At 48.1% G+C, this 16,188-nt stretch overlaps 1 protein-coding gene across 3 annotated transcripts in view; it reads right to left on the bottom strand.

Annotated features, from left to right (window-relative positions):
• Nucleotides 1-16,188, bottom strand: part of IRAK2 (interleukin 1 receptor associated kinase 2) — a 59,136-nt gene that overhangs the window by 28,881 nt on the left and 14,067 nt on the right. For 2 of the 3 annotated variants that reach the window (XM_059387896.1, XM_059387897.1), the window contains exon 3: nt 2,341-2,451. The exons of the other annotated variant lie outside the window; for it this stretch is intronic. In XM_059387896.1, coding sequence (XP_059243879.1) covers nt 2,341-2,451 — 111 coding nt within the window. The remainder of the gene's footprint in view (nt 1-2,340; nt 2,452-16,188) is intronic. 3 annotated transcript variants of the gene reach the window in all.

Genomic DNA, 16,188 nt, shown 5'->3' with positions numbered 1-16,188 from the left:
GACATATGAGGGCTACTAGTTGAAGGAGGAGCTCTTTATCCCTGTGGTTTGGGGGAGAAATTGAATGGGATTGGAGCCAGTGCCGCAAAACTGACAAATCAGATAAGAACTAGACTTGCTTTGTAAACGTTTGGTGGAAGCCCTGGGTCAGGGAAGACACTCAGCTTCACACATGTCCTTTCCAAAGCAATCACCCTCCATGTGCCAAAACTTTCACTAGGATAAACATTTCCTGCGGAAGTCTTTCTGGAATGTCAGCTTTCCCAAGCAGAATACACCAACTCTTGTTCTGCTGGGCTGGGTCACTACAGGCATGAGTCAAGAACACTGGGGAGGGAGGTTGCTGCATCCTGCCCTGGAGCTCCCCACCCGCTTTGTCCATGTCAGTGCAAAGGCCTCTCCAGATGAGGCTGGTTTCTGCAGTAGCCCTACACAAGGAACACCAGAGTTGGTAACCCCTATCCCCTCCTCCATCTGGGCCAGCATTCCCCTAGAATTTCCCTGCTTTACTGTAATGTTTCTCTTTGGCCATCAACCAGTATCACCTTTGCTTGAGGACCACTTTCCTTTATCTTTAATTGCTGATCACAGCTCTGCCCTGGTTTTTGTTTTTTATCTTTAGCTACAGTTAACAGTTCAGACTTCCTGGCCTAGAATTATTTTCCCAGCTTCAGCCTATCTGGGGTGTCCAGAACACTGCTAATATTAACTAACATTTGATGGGCACCTAATGGTAGCAACACTGACATGTTGCCATAGTAACTATGACATGTTGACATAGTCTCTCGTTACTGTGCCTGATTTTTTTAAGATTTTACTTATTCATTTAGAGAGAGACAGCACACGTGAGCGGGGAGAGGGGCAGAGGGAGAGAGAAAATCTCAAACAGACTTTGCACTGAGCAAAGAGCTCAATGTGGGATTCAATCTCACAACCCCAAGATCACGACTCCCCGAAATCAAGAGTCGGTCGCCCAACCAACTGAGCTACCCAGGCACCCTTTTATCTTTTTAGATAAAGAAACCGAGGTATAGAGAAGCTAAGTAATTCTCCTGCCAGGAACTGAGAGGTGGGATTCAAATACAGGTTTGTCTAATGCACACACCCAGGTGCGCTCCTCTAGGCCACTGCTGACCCCGGCTTCAGGAACAGCATCAATGAACTGAGATTTCTTGGATTTGGGAGCTTCAGCACACCACTCGGAGCCTACAGCAGAGCAGAAGGGAGGCCAGGCACCCGGGGAGAGGTGGTGAGAAGGGACACACGGGTGAAAACAGTGTGAATAATGGTACCTCTCCCCCGAGCCCCCCCCCCCCCCATCGCCCGACACTGCCCCAGGGAAGACATCTGCAGGCTGAGTCCTTCCATCATTTGACAAACTGTCCCCAAACCCTTCCCTGGGCACAAGGGGGTGGGAGCCCAATCTGAAGTGGTCTGAAAGGCTCTGGGACAGCAGTGTGGTTGGTGTTAAGGACAGAGGCATTTAAACCACACTACTCAGATGTGACTTCCTACTTTCGTGACCTTGAGCAAATCACCTCAGGTGCTGTGGAACAAAGCAGCAAATGTGTGAGGGGCAGAGGAGAGGAAGGTGAGGAGGTGGGCAGGCAGCACCAGTCACCACCCCACACACACAGCTGCCATGGGCAGTACGGAGTGGAGAGGTGATCAGGTTCTCAGCTGGAACCAGCAGCAGGACCCACCTGTGCTCGGGACTCAGGAAACCACAGGGAAAATACCTGGGTCCCACAGCATGTGACCTTAGCGGGCTGTGTAACTTCTCTATGCCTCAATTGCCTCATCTGTAAAATGGAATCACCATACCTAACTTGTACAGCTAACTGATTTAAAATATTTAAAAAACAAAAAAACAGTAATAAGCAGTTTATATTCTGTTGGTATCTGACTTTTTTTACTTTTTTTTTTTTAAAGATTTTATTTATTTATTTGACAGAGAGAGAGATCACAAGTAGACAGAGAAGCAGGCATAGAGAGGGGGAAGCAGGCTCCCCACTGAGCAGAGAGCCCGATGGGGGGCTCAATCCCAGAACATTGGGATCATGGCCTGAGCTGAAGGCAGATGCTTTAACCCACTGAGCCACCCAGGCGCCCATTTTTTTTTTACTTTTTAAATTCAATATATTGTGAGCATGTCTCCATGTATGTATATACATCCACAACATTTTTAACAGTGTTGTATTGTTCTGTCATTAACTTTACCATCCTCCTTGTTATTTTCAAATTTTTGCTATTATATGCTGAGCTGAATATCCTGATAGATAAAACATTTCCTTAAATACATTTTCTTTAAATTAAAAAAATTAATTTAATTTAAAATACCTGGGCCTGGAAAGGAGACTGGCCCCACAGACGGCCCCTTTTCCTGTTCTTCTTCAGTGTTTCTTACAGAAGCTGCCAACGGCCCTCCTGGCTTCACAGCGTCTGGGAGGTCTAGGAAAGAAGACTTGATTTCAGGAACTGGTTTCCATGAAGCAAGGTAGAAAGACAAAAAGCAGCTAATACTCAGTGAAGTGGGAAAGCCATCAAGAGGTGGGGTCTACAAATCAGAGATCCGGGCTCTGTTCCTGGCTCCATCTTGAATTCACTGTGGCCGGGTAAGTTCTTCCCCTCCCGGCCTCAGCCTCCCCATGTATGTACTGGGGACACATGACAATTTCCTGTGATGGGTCCGGCTCTGACACTGAGTCACCCAAAACTAGCTTCCAATCCTACCAGCGCTGTGACCTTAGACAAGACTCTCCTCTGAGCCTGTTTCCTCAGCTATAAAGTAGAGAGGGTTAGGATGCCTGTGTAGGTCAGTGGGTTAAGTAAGCATCTGCCTTCGGCTCAGGTCATTATCCCAGGGTTCTGGGATTGAGCCTCGCATCAGGCTCCCTGTTCAGTGGGGTGTCTGCTTCTTCCTCTAACCCTTCCCCCCACCATGCTTTTTCTTGCTCACTCGCTTGCTCACTTGCTCTAGCTCTATCTCAAATAAATAAGTAAATAATCTGGAGAGGGTGCCTATCTAAAAGGGTTGTTAAGAGGAAGGTAATGGGAACATAGACTTGGAAGAGCTTTTCATCCACTATACATTTCCCCAAACATGGGAGGAAGTTATACATCTTCACCCCACCAAGTCCCTAGGGGAGCCTCTACATAAGAAAGCCTGGTTGGGGGCACCTGGGTGGCTCAGTGGGTTAAGCCACTGCCTTCGGCTCAGGTCATGATCTCAGGGTCCTGGGATCGAGTCCCGCATCGGGCTCTCTGCTCAGCAGGGAGCCTGCTTCCTCCTCTCTCTCTGCCTGCCTCTCTGTCTACTTGTAATCTCTCTCTGTCAAATAAATAAATAAATAAATCTTTAAAAAAAAAAAAAAGAAAGAAAGAAAAGAAAGCCTGGTGGTCCTATAGCTTCCCCTTCCACAAGCATGGAATCATGTCTTACAGATGGGGATCCTGCAAAGAGCCCCAAAGAACACTAAGCATGCCACACCCAGCTGTGCAGCCTTCAAATCCTCATAAGCTGTTTGCATTTCATCCCCACTAGAAATGAGGAAACTGAGGCCTGAGCAGGTTAAGTGGCCGGCCAAAGATCACAAAGATCACACAGCCTGGACAGGCAGGACTGGCCAAAGAAGTCTGGCTGGAGGTTCCCTGGTTCTTGACAAGAATCTCTTCCCCTTTGCACCAAGGTGAGAAACCCCAAAAGTGGTGTGAGGGCGTATCTACACCGGCTCCCGACCAGCTCCTCTGAGCCTGCATGTAGTCTGTGACACAGCTTCCTCTCGCCTCCCCCACCACTGTCCTGGCATCGTCTTCAAGGGCCAGCAGCCACCTCCATCTGGGGCAGCCTCCAGACCCCTGCCCAGGCCACATCTTGCTAAAATACAACTCTTGTCTCTTCACTTCCCTGTTTAAAGCCTTTATGAACTCCCACAGTCCAGATGAAGCGCACACTCCTCTCCCAGATCCTTGTATCTCCCCATTAACTTCCAGACCAAACCCAAAGTCCCAAACCCTGCATTCAAAGCCCTTCACCATCGGGTGGTCTGGGGCGGACCCATATTTGAGAACCACAGAAACAGCGGTCCTGGAATTCTAGGGCCAGCCTCCATCTTGCTCGCACATGCACCAGGTGGGGCTAGGATGAAACATCTCCAGCCTTTGAGTCTCCCTCTGGTAGCAATTCCTCTAACAGGTAAACTGTGTCTCTCTCGAAACAAAACCCATTGTTACCAAGAGGCCAAGCTTTTCAAACCCAAGCTTTAGGACTAGAATAATAATGCCTAAGAATACATGGCACTACGCTTGTAAGGAACCACAGAGACTGATTTTCACGATAATCTCTGGTGGCTGACAGAATTGTCCGCATTTTATTTTTAAGCACATTGAGGTTCAGATAGGTGAAATGATTTGTCTCCAATCAAACAACTGGTAAGATTCAAAGCTAAGGCTGGTTTCACTGCCCCCGCTGGACTGGCTCAGCAGAAGTACTGGGACACCAGTGTTGTGCGCCCCTGAAGCCCCCGAGGCCCCTCTGCAGGTGGCACCACACCGGGGGCTGCCTGCACAAGTAGAAGAGGGTGGAAACATGGGAAGAAAGGCTACAGGGAATGCACAAAAGTAGTGAGGAGGCTGAGTGGTGGATGATGGGTGACTTTCTCCTTCCCTGAAAATGACTTACTATGATCTCTTAAATGACTGAGCCACCCAGTCATCCAGGCACCCCTTATTATCTCTTAAATAAAATCGGGGTGCCTGGGTGGCTCAAAGGATTAAGCCTCTGCCTTCAGCCCAAATCATGATCTCAGGGTAGGGATTGAGCCCCATGTGGGGCTCTCTGCTCAGCAGGGAGCCTGCTTCCCCCTCTCCCTCCTCCTGCCTCTCTGTCTACTTGTGCTCTCTCTCTCTTTCTCTCTCTCTGTCAAATAAATAAATAAGATCTTTTAAATAAATACAAAAATAAAATTATCTTATGAATGAAGTAGTAGGGCCACCTGACTGGCTCAGCTGGTGGAGCGTGGACCTCTTGATCTTGGGGTGAGTCTGAGACCCAGGGTGGGTATAGAGTTTCCTTAAAAATAAAATCTTTTTTTTTTTTAAGATCTTATTCATTTATTTTAGAGAAAGAGTGAACAAGAAAGAGTGAATGCCCAAGTCAGGGTGGTGGGGGGCTGCATGGAGGGAGAGACAGGCTCCCTACTGAGCAGAGAGCCCGATGTAGGGCTCAATCCCAGGTCTCCAGGATCATGACCAGAGCCAAGGGCAGACACCCAACTAACTGACTGAGCTACCCAGGTGCCCTAAAAATAAAATCTTAAAAAAAAGAAGTAGCAGCGCGCCTGGGTGGCTCAGTGGGTTAAGCTTCTGCCTTCAGCTCGAGTCATGGTCTCGAGGTCCTGGGATCCAGCCCCGCATCAGGCTCTCTGCTCAGCAGGGAGCCTTCTTCCTCCTTTCTCTGCCTGCCTCTCTGCCTACTTGTGATCTCTCTCTGTCAAATAAATAAATAAAATCTTAAAAAAAAAAAAAAAAAGAAGTAACAGAGCTGAGCTGTTTAGAGTTCAGGTTCCGGAATGGAAACCAGCTCTGTCGATCTCATACCTCTTTCCCAAGGATTAAATGACACAGTGTGTATGACCTACTCAGCTCTAACACAGAAACATCATGGTTGTTGCTATTATATTTTTAAAGTATCAGCTATCTCTTCAACAGCCCACATATTGAGTGTGAGGAGGGTAGGACGGGAGTCTTTCAGTTTTCATTTAACAAAACTTTGAATTATTCACACTGTTTTTAAATAATTTATTTTATATATTTTTTTATTGTGGTAAAATACGCATGACATGAAATTTACCACCTATGCCATTTTTTTTTTAAGATTTTATTTATTTATTTGACAGAGAGAGATGACAAGCAGGCAGAGAGGCAGGCAGAGAGAAAGAGGAAGCAGGCTCCCTGCTGAGCAGAGAGCCCGATGTGGGGCTTGATCCCAGGACCCTGGGATCATGACCTGAGCCGAAGGCAGCAGCTTAACCCACTGAGCCACCTATGCCATTTTTAAGCCCACAGTTCAGCGGCCATTACATCCATTCAGACTGTTGTACAACCATCACTGCCACCCACCTCCAGAACCTTTCCGCTTTCCCAAACTGAACTCTGTCCCCATTAAAAACCAACTTCCCGGGATGTCTGGGTGGCTCAGTCAGTTCAGTGTCCGCCTTTGGCTCAGGTCATGATCCCAGAGTTCTGGATTGAGTCTCACATTGGACTCCCTGCTCAGCGGGGAGCCTTCTTCTCCCTCTGCCTCTTCCTGTGCTCCCCCTGCTTGTGCTCACTCATGTGCTCTCTCTCTCTGACATATAAATAAATAAAATCTTAAAAAAAAAAATGAAAAAGAATACTTCCCATCCCTTCCCCCACAACCCCTGGCACCTACCATTCTTTCTGTCTCTAGAAATGTGACTGCTCGCTTAAGTTTTTTAACTTGTGTGGGTGTTTTGTTTTGTTTTCACTGTAACAGCAACTAAAAAAATATCTGTGTCTACCCTACCATTGACATGGAAAGGTATTACTACACCATTGAGTGACAACAGAGCTTACAGACCACGTAGCCAGTTTTCAGTAAAATATGTGTAACAGTATAGAAGACATCTGTGTATGAAGAGAAAAAGAAGATGAAGAACATACAAAAAATGTGAACAGTGATTATTTCTGGGTAACGTGATTATCAGTGATTTTATACTAAGGGGTGGGTTGGTGGGTGGATTGGCTTTCTGTTTATTCACACGGTAGAATTTTTCAACAAAGACCATGCATTGGTTACAAAGTAAAGTACGTTTTCTAAGAACAAAAAAATCAGGAAGCAAGCGAGCTCGCTACAGTAATGACCAGCACTGGGTCTTCCGAGCTAGAGTGAGTAGCTGTTTGCTCTGGGGAATCCATCTGACCCAGATTAGCAAGCAGGCGATCTCTACATTCAGATCTGACTCACTTCTGTTTCTTGCCACCCACTGTTAACGATGTGTTCTTGATATTTTCACTACAAGTATTCTCACCACAACCCTGGAAAGTAGCAAGGAAGGGACCCGCCCGAGGAAGAAGGTAGAAGAAAGGAGTACTGGGGCAGGAAGGTCAGGGAGGCCAGGGCTGTGGGCAGGACTCCACCCACAGAGGGGACCCCCAGGAGAACACACACTTCATTCCCTCCCATCTGGGGTCCCCAGACCCTCAGAAGGTTCCGTGGGCCAAGCTGCTCCCATCCCACCCCCCAGGCCAAGGTCCTTTTGGCCAAAACTGAGAGCCTGTGGGGGGTGGGGGAGTCCTCCCCAGCAGCAGCCATGCAGGTGGGACCCATGGAGTCACACACCTTTGCCTTTTGTGGTATCATTCCATTTGTTTCACAGGCCCTTGTGCCAAATGACATGGTAAGTGAGCCCCGGCTGTGAAAGTGAATTGGTGAGCAGAGTGGGGACAGAGCGACCTACTCCCAGATGGTATGACATGAACCCTGTGTCCCTGCCCCCAAGAGGAAGGGACCACCCCATGCCACTCAGAGTCTCCTCTCTCTGGCCTGGGCCCTCTCCCAACACCCTCCATCCACAAACCACCCTGGGGTGAGAGGACAATCCTGTGTTCCTCAAAGGGCCACCTCAGTGGTGTCCCAAGATATCTGTGTATGGAGCAGAAGGGCCAAGGAGGCTCCTCCATGCAAGGCCAGTGACAGTGACAGCCCCAGCTCCCCTCGCACTGGGTAGGCCAGGCCTGCTGCTGAAGGGGTCCTCAGACTGCAACTTCCCACAGAGGCCAGGCCCCAACTGAAGGAATGCTCCCAGCTGCACCACTTCCTGGAGGTCCCACCTGCACCCTGACCTATCTGTGAGCCCAGAAACACCAGCACCTTCCCCTGTCTGAGGCCTGGCTGAGACCTGGTTTCCTCACTGAGGGGACAAAGGGGGGTGGAGGGTGAACATCCTGGCCTGACCTCACCACAGCAGAGACCGACTACTGCTAGGGACTTTTTTTTACTTCTCTTTCTGCGCAAATCTTCGCCTGTCAGGACGTATGTGGCAGGAACACTGAGGCCACCAGCCCACCTGTGGCTGATCTCTAGGGCCTCCACCCATGTGGGACATAAAAGACCTCATTATGTTTTCATCCTAAGGAAGAGTTCAGCTTTTCTCTTCGCTTTTGTTGTTCTTTCACAGTGACACACAGTGGCCTACAGCTGGCATGGTAGGTCATGTGCCAGCACTCAGGGGTGGGCGACCACACATGGGAAGGGGAGAGCTGTCCTGTGGCCTCACAGCACATTCCAGACTGACACCTACCCTCTACCTAGTCAACCTCTCAGGGTCACATGCGCCACAGAGGTCAGCTGACAGAACCCCACGTCAGGCTTACGGTGACAATCCGATGACAAATTTCAGTTTCCTGTGAAACCCCTGTCTCAGCATACTGGGACCTTTCAGATGTATTTGAGGTATTGACAATAAATAAGAGGTACAGGGATGCCTGGGGGTGCTCAGTCAGTTGAGTGACTGCCTTCGGCTCAGGTCATGATCCCAGGTTCCTGGGATAAAGCCCCCTGTGGTGAGCTCCCTGCTCAGCAGAGAGCCTGCTTCTCCTTCTATCCCTCCCCCTTCTAGTGTTCTCTGATTTGCTCACTATCTCAGATAAATAGATAAAAGTCTGTAATAAATAAATAAATAAATAAGAGGCAAAACATCTCCACTTCTCTTCTTGTGTTGCTGATGCCGCATCCAAGTCAGAAGGTGGGCAGTGGGGACGCCTGGGTGGCTCAGTTGGTTAAGCAGCTGCCTTTGGCTCAGGTCATGATCCCAGCGTCCTGGGATCGAGTCCCACATCTGGCTCCTTGCTCCGCAGGGAGCCTGCTTCTCCCTCTGCCTCTGCCTTCCACTCTGTCTGCCTGTGCTCGCTCTCACTCACTCTCTCTCTGATAAATAAATAAATAAATAAAATCTTTAAAAAGAAAAAAAAAAAAAAAGAAGGTGGGCAGTGGGCCTGGGTGGGCCTCCCTTCCCACCATCAAAACCCAGAGAGGGAGACAGCGTAGCTTTTCTACGTTTCATGCCTGGCGACCTGATCTCTCATGGCTGGCCAGATATGATGCCCACTCTTCAGGCTGCCACATCCGCATGCTTATTGAAGTAAAAATAGAATATCGATGACAGGATGGGGCAAAACGTTAGTGAGAAAGGGCTGTCACAAACATTAAATCTCCCCGCAGGTTTCCTGTCTGCCAAGGGGAGGCTGGCACCATGCTGGGTGATGTCACTCCTACAACTGAGCTCTAAGTGCAGCTTTGTGCTTTTTTCCCCTGAGATTATATTCTCAAAAAGTGATTCTACACACATCACGATTCCACAGCATCATGAAGTCCAAAAATATAAATTGTAATCATAGAGTAGAACCGAGCATAAGGGTGGGGAAGCTCCCCTCAGTTTCCAGGTCCAGCCACTACTGCTCCCACCTTGTGCCGAGGGCTAGTTTCTTAACCCTGAGAATCATTTGCATCTATCTGTGGAGTCCTGTCCCAGGACTGCCTCGGACTCAGTGGGATAAGATAGGTAAAACCTCCAGCCTGGGGACGGAGACAGGGCATAGACTATGCAAACAGTCAACCTCTGCCCTCTGTCCCTGCCCAAAACATGCAGAGAAAGAACCTCTGACTCCCAATTTAGGGGCTGTGAAGGAAGTATTTGGAGTGAATGGCTATGGTCAGCATTTTTTTTTTTTAAGATTTTATTTATTTATTTGACAGACAGAGATCACAAGTAGGCAGAGAGGCAGGCAGAGAGAGAAGGGGAAGCAGGCTCCCTGCTGAGCAGAGAGCCCAATGCAGGGCTCGATCCCAGGACCCTGGGATCATGACCTGAGCCGAAGGCAGAGGCTTTAACCCACTGAGCCACCCAGGTGCCCTGGTCAGCATTTTAAACGCTTGAATGGAAACTGTGACTGTCAGCAGGCAATGGCACAGTCTCGGAAGGCACCATGGCTGTGGGGCAAAGTAATAGGGAACCTAGCAGGAAGAGAGGTGCAACCTGCTTCTGCCTGCCTGTGCCATCAGCAACCAACCTTGTCACACACGGGAAGACAGGTAGCTTGGGGTGCCCTCTGCCAAGACTCCCAGGGATGGGGAGGGGTTGCCAGGGTCTGAAGTTTCAGTGGCTGTGAGCAGTGAGGGATGGACATATATGTTCTCAGAAAAATTAAATCAGAGTCTGGATGTTTTTGAAAGTTCCCTGGAGGAACTTTACAGAGGGATATGAGTTGGGTTTCAGGCTTAAGTGTTTGGTTTCTGGCTTTGTCACAGCATTTCCCATGCTTCCCATCAGTCGGGGTTGGGATCCCTGGCCAGGTAACCATTCTGCCTCATGTGACAAGTGAGATGAGGACCCATACCCCAACTCCCATAGAACAGCCATGAGGATGAAATGCGCAAGCACGAGACAGTGAAAAGCTATTATTCTTATTTCCTGTGGCTATCATCACCTTCCGCAACCACAGGTCAGGCTCTGTCCTAAGTGCTTTCTCATATGCATGACCTGTTTTTTTCTAAAGATTTTATTTTCAGGTAATCTCTGCATGCAACACAAGGCTCAAATTTATAAGAGTCACATGTTCTAAGGACTGAGCCAGCCAGGCACCTCTATGCATGGCATATTTAATTCAGGAAACACTTGAGCAAAGGGGACTCTGTCAATGAGCTCTTTCCTCAGTGAGCACAACCTGGAAATCCCTCCCTCCCTTCACAGCCCTCACGATAAATAGTGATGTAATAATTATATGTGCATTCTTACTCTTCAGCTGACTCATGAGGCTGAAACGGATCCTTCTAGAACAAATAAAAGTGACTCAGCCATAACTAAAGAACCCTAGTGCCAGCTGGCATATCAGTGACAAACAGCTTTCTGGGCCCTCTTTTTTCCTTCCCCTTTTAATCTCTGGGCTGGCCCCTCCTGGATATCCAAAGTCCAACACCGATACACACACATACACACACACACACACACACACACACACACACAAACACAGAGCACTCAAAACTCCCAACTCAAGCTAGATAAAAATTAAGTAACTCTGAGGGAATAACCTCCTAATGGACCTTCCTAATTACTCTATCTCTGGTTCTCCGTTGGACCTGTACTCTATCAGCTGCTAAAATGATTTACCCTTCCTCATTCATTCATTTATTCATTCAGTCATTGTATTAGCCTCTGAGGATGCCATCCATTAACAAAACTGACATGATGTCAACATTAAACTAGTTAAATAAGAGATTTCTAATTATCAACTGGGAGAAGTTCTCTGGTGAAAACTAACACGCACACAGGGAGGGGTACCCGACAGACTGATTTATACGGCTTAGCCAGGGAAGGCTTCTGAGGGCAGATACCATTTCAGCAGAGACTCAAATGATGGAACGAATTAGCCATGGGAAGATACAAGGGAGTCAGGGAGGAATGAGCCTTCTAAGGAGAACGTATGCAAAGGTCCTGGGGCAGAAAATAGCTTGGTATATCTCCTCAGATGAAGAATGACTCTAGTGGCTGAGCTGAATGAATGAAGGGAAAGTGGCACAGATGAGATGAAAGTGCTGGGCAAGTGTTAGGCTATGTGAGACCCCGCAGGCCATGATTAGATAGAACCTCATCATCAACTCCCGTGAACTGAAGTAACCTATAGGTAAGACATTGCTTACCAAACAGTCCTTTTCTCCCTCTCATACCCAGTCTCCCTTGCAAGTAAGCTGGGTCCACATGACTAGTTCTGGCCAATGGGTTTTAAGCGGAAATGCTACCATCACTTTCTGGAGGAAGCAATGAAAAGCCAGTGAGTCTCCTTTCAGGCCTCTCTTTCCCAGTCACACTGACCCTGGAGGCCGTGTGTTCAAGAAGACAGAGCCAGCTCCAAGAACGCAGGAGGCAGCACTGTACTTTCAGAAATTAGTCTGTGTAGGGGGCACCTGGGTGGCTCAGTGGGTTAAGCCTCTGCCTTCGGCTCAGGTCATGATCTCAGGGTCCTGGGATTGAGCCCCACATCGGGCTCTCTGCTCAGCAGGGAGCCTGCTTCCCCGCCCCCCCTGCCTGCCTCTCTGCCTACTTATGATCTCTCTCAGTCAAATTAATTAATTAATTAATTTTTTAAAAAAGAAATTAGTCTGTGTTGTGTTGAATAACAGAGATTTCAGACTTTATCTGTTACTGCAACATAACCTAGCCTATCCTGGGTAATGGATGATCTCAATGAGTGTTCAAAACTTGCAACCCACAGGAGCCTAATTACACTAGCTTAGCACCAAGCAGGGGTTCAGCCAAAGGGCAGCTCCTTTCATTCCAGCTCTCACCTCTCCTCTCTAAAAAATTGGGGACTAATTTAGATGCATTGCGCATATGTTCTATTCATTTTCACACAACCCCCCAAAATCCCCACAGTGATTAAAGCCTAGCTGTGTTCCAGTGGAGTAACTAATGTGTGGAAAGAAAGTCAGGTGACCTGTCCTGAGCCACCAGCACTAACTTTTTTTTTTTAAGATTTTATTTAGTTATTTGACAGAGAGAGCACAAGTAGGCAGAGTGGCAGGCAAAGGGGAGGGAAAAGCTCAGCTCCCCACTGAGCAGAGCCCAACATGGGGCTTGATCCCAGAATCCTGGGATCATGACCTGAGCCAAAGGCAGCCACTTAACTGACTGAGCCACCTGGGTGCCCCATCAGCACTAACTTTTTTTTTTTTTTTAAGATTTTATTTATTTATTTGACAGACAGAGATCACAAGTAGGCAGAGAGGCAGGCAGAGAGAGAGAGAAGGAAGCAGGCTCCCCATGGAGCAGAGAGCCCGATGTGGGGCTTGATCCCAGGTCACTGGGTTCATGACCTGAGCCGAAGGCAGAGGCTTTAACCCACTGAGCCACCCAGGCGCCCCCGCCCTAACTTAAAATCCTCACAACCTCTTATGTTTTGCAGCTTCCCGGTTTATAAGAATAGACAGGGCAATATGTGTACCTATTTTACAGAGGGGAAAAGTGAGACCTGATGCCATCCAGTGACCTACCCCAGTAGGTTTTCAGGTCAATTAGACCTAGGTCCCCACCCCAGCCCATTACTTACTAACAAGGAGGCTTTCAGCATGTTAGTTAATCTCTGAGCCTCTGTTTCCACATCTATAAAAGGGGAATAATAAGATTTATGAGGTAAGATTTCTACCTGGCACATGTTTAGCACATATTAAGTGCTAAATACAAGTTATAACTAGAACCAAATAGACAGACTCCTGGCCTGGGGGGTCTTGGCCAAACATACTGCCACCTCCGGGGCAATTCTCCAGTGGCCCTGAATTCTAGCCATGCATTGTCATTCTCTTGCTTGAAAAGGGGCAGATATTGGGAAGCCTTCCAAGAGAGCAAAAGTACCAGCCCCATCTGGCCCTTGCAACAGCTCAGGCTCTTTGGGAAAGAGAAAAATTATTTTGTTTCCCTTTAGGCAACAGCCAAAAATTCCCCATTCAGTGACAGCCCAGCTCCAGGAAGGAAATGACTCTGGCTGAGACACCAAACCAAACATTAGAAAACATCAAGGTTGCACAACCAAATGAGATTGTGTGAAAACTGCGAAAGTCAAAAGAAAATTCTCAGGAAGATGGTAGCAGCAGGAGCAAAGATAAAACCCTGGTCACCTCCCAATCCCTTCACAGATTCCAGAAGCTTCCTGTACTCCTACTCAGAACCTCACAGGCCCCTATTCCACACAGTGGCCAGAACAATGGGCATACTTCAGGCACAAGCCCTCCAAGATCTTCCCTTTCCTCCCTGAGAAAGCAGCCCCTTGACTGCGGCCTGCGAGAACTCAGGTGGCCTGACTCTGCACCATGTCCCCTCCCCAGGTTCAGGCTGCCGCACTGTCCTCCTGCTGAGGCCCCCATGGCCTCCATCTGGGTCCTCAAACATCACCCCTTCCCACCTCTGTGCCTTCGCATGTGCTGTGCCCTCTGCCTAGAAATGATCAGTGGTCCCTCACTCTCTAGTATCATTTGTCCTTCCACCAGAGGCTCAGGTTTTTTTCCTCAGGGAAACTTCCTCAATAAGATCAAATCCTGCCTCTTCCAGCTCACCACAGCCCTCACCCAGCCCTGTGGGTGGTTGCAGTCTCCGTGTCACCCTCCTGTCAGGATGTGTCTCCCACAGTATACTGCAGGCTCCCTGAGATCCAGGAGCTCGTCTGTATTTTCACTGCCCTGTCCCTAGTACCTAGCAAGTAGGCACTTGAAAAATATTTCTTTAGTTCATCATTGACTCTCTGGCCCCGCTCCCATGTATTTAACACGCTGTGGGGAGGAAGTGAGCAGAATTTTATCTCACAGGTTAGGCACAGCTGGTTCCCAGTCTTCCACAGCTAGAGCCATCTGATCCTCACCATCAGCAGGCTCAGTTCCTAGAACTGCCTTTGGTGTCATTTCATGAGCTCTACAGCTCAGCAGTGATGATAGCTGACCTGCTTCTGGCTGGGAGCCACAGTTCTGAGACTATGACTTCTGCCTTGATCCCTGCTCCTGTGCATACAAGATCCTAAAACTTAGGCTCTGGAGCCTGGCACATAGTCCCCTCCTAAGCCAGGTAGTCTGGAAAAGTCCCTTTCAGGAGTAGGACCTTCATGTTTTAAGCCCCAGGGTGATGGTTAGTCCTGGTCCCCTGCATTAGACTCATCTGATGCTGAATGCTGGCCGGACCCTAAAAATCTGTCCCCGATCCCCCAATCTCTCCATCATGAAGCTCCCTTGAAATGCCCAGCAATGTCACCATGGTCACCATTTCACTAGAGCAGTGATGCCCAGAGTGTGTTGGTTGGTTCTGTGGGACTATTTATAAGCAGCAAATGAAAAGGGGTTCCACAATCAAATGGAATCAAATGGAAAACACTGGCCCAAATAGATCTCTTTGCTGCAGGACTTAACAGAGCCTTAATACAATGGTTTGCATTATGAATCTCCAAGGGTAGGGGGCACTGATAGAGCATACAGGATCCCCCAAGTTTAGTTATTCATGAACCCTTGGTTTGTAGGGGGTATATCTTGCTGGAGCACTCTTCTGAGGCACATGGTTTGGGAAATGCTCCTATAGACTATGATTCGCCATGCAGATGCCTTAAACACACATTACTTTCCCCATCGCAAGACATCTGTCAACCAGGACACAGAGACAGCATTCCCCTTCCTGTCCTGATCCAGAGATTAGGGTTTCATCCAAGACCCAGTTCTTCCCTGTGGGTTTAGCATAGCCTAGAGCTGTGACAACATTCACGGAGGACTACTTTACACCTGGTCTTCGCCCAAAGCTGGAGGACGAAAGTAGAGAGAATGGGGTACAAAAGGGCCAGAGAAAGGACAATATCATCTTACAAAGGGGAGAATCAACAGGTATTGCCTAGAGCTGAATGGAAAAAGAATCAGAAATGTAAGGATGTTAGTTCAATATTGCAAAAGCAATCTACAGAGGAACTAAAAATTGTGATACAAATGTACTAGAAAGGGGGAGGAACTGTGTATAAGCCAAGTCTTCTTCTTCTAGGAAATTAGTGGTTAATATTCAAATTAATAAATATGAAAAGGACAGTATAAGCACCTTATTTAGAGGTAGTACTAGTATGGCAGAAAATACCCATTGTCCCCATCTTCCTACATTCTAGAAGTTTTAGCTAGACATATGGCTGCCTGACTAAAAAACTGTATTTTCCAGACCAGCAGGAAGTGGACTGTGAAAGCCCAGGCGCCCTCTGTAAGGAAAGCCTCTCTTCAGTTCCCACTTCAGATGAGGCCATAGAGAATAATGAACAGGAAAGCTCCCCCTGCCTCAAAACCTGCCCCCACTCCTCACCAGACTTAGGGCCCCACCACCCCTGGAGTTTCTGAATCAACAAATGAGGCGAGACCCAAGAATTTGCATCTCTAACAAGCTCAAGATGATGCTGATGCTTAGAAGTCTGGGGACCACACTTTGAGAATCCTTGGTCTACTGAGAACAAGGGGATGCAGACAGATGGAGCAAACAACTTACTCCCCTGGCCGGGAGGGACCTTGACAACTGCTACCCAGCCAGATCTGTCAACTGTCAACATGAGTGACTACAGCATGTTTCTCATTTCAAATGGGAGAGTTCTGATTGCGGCTTCCTGTTCAGA

This window comes from Mustela nigripes, chromosome 2 (assembly GCF_022355385.1).
Source record: "Mustela nigripes isolate SB6536 chromosome 2, MUSNIG.SB6536, whole genome shotgun sequence".
Taxonomy (NCBI): Eukaryota; Metazoa; Chordata; class Mammalia; order Carnivora; family Mustelidae; genus Mustela; species Mustela nigripes.
The sequence above is the reverse complement of the archived record's forward strand: the minus strand, read 5'-3'. Positions and strand labels throughout refer to the sequence as shown.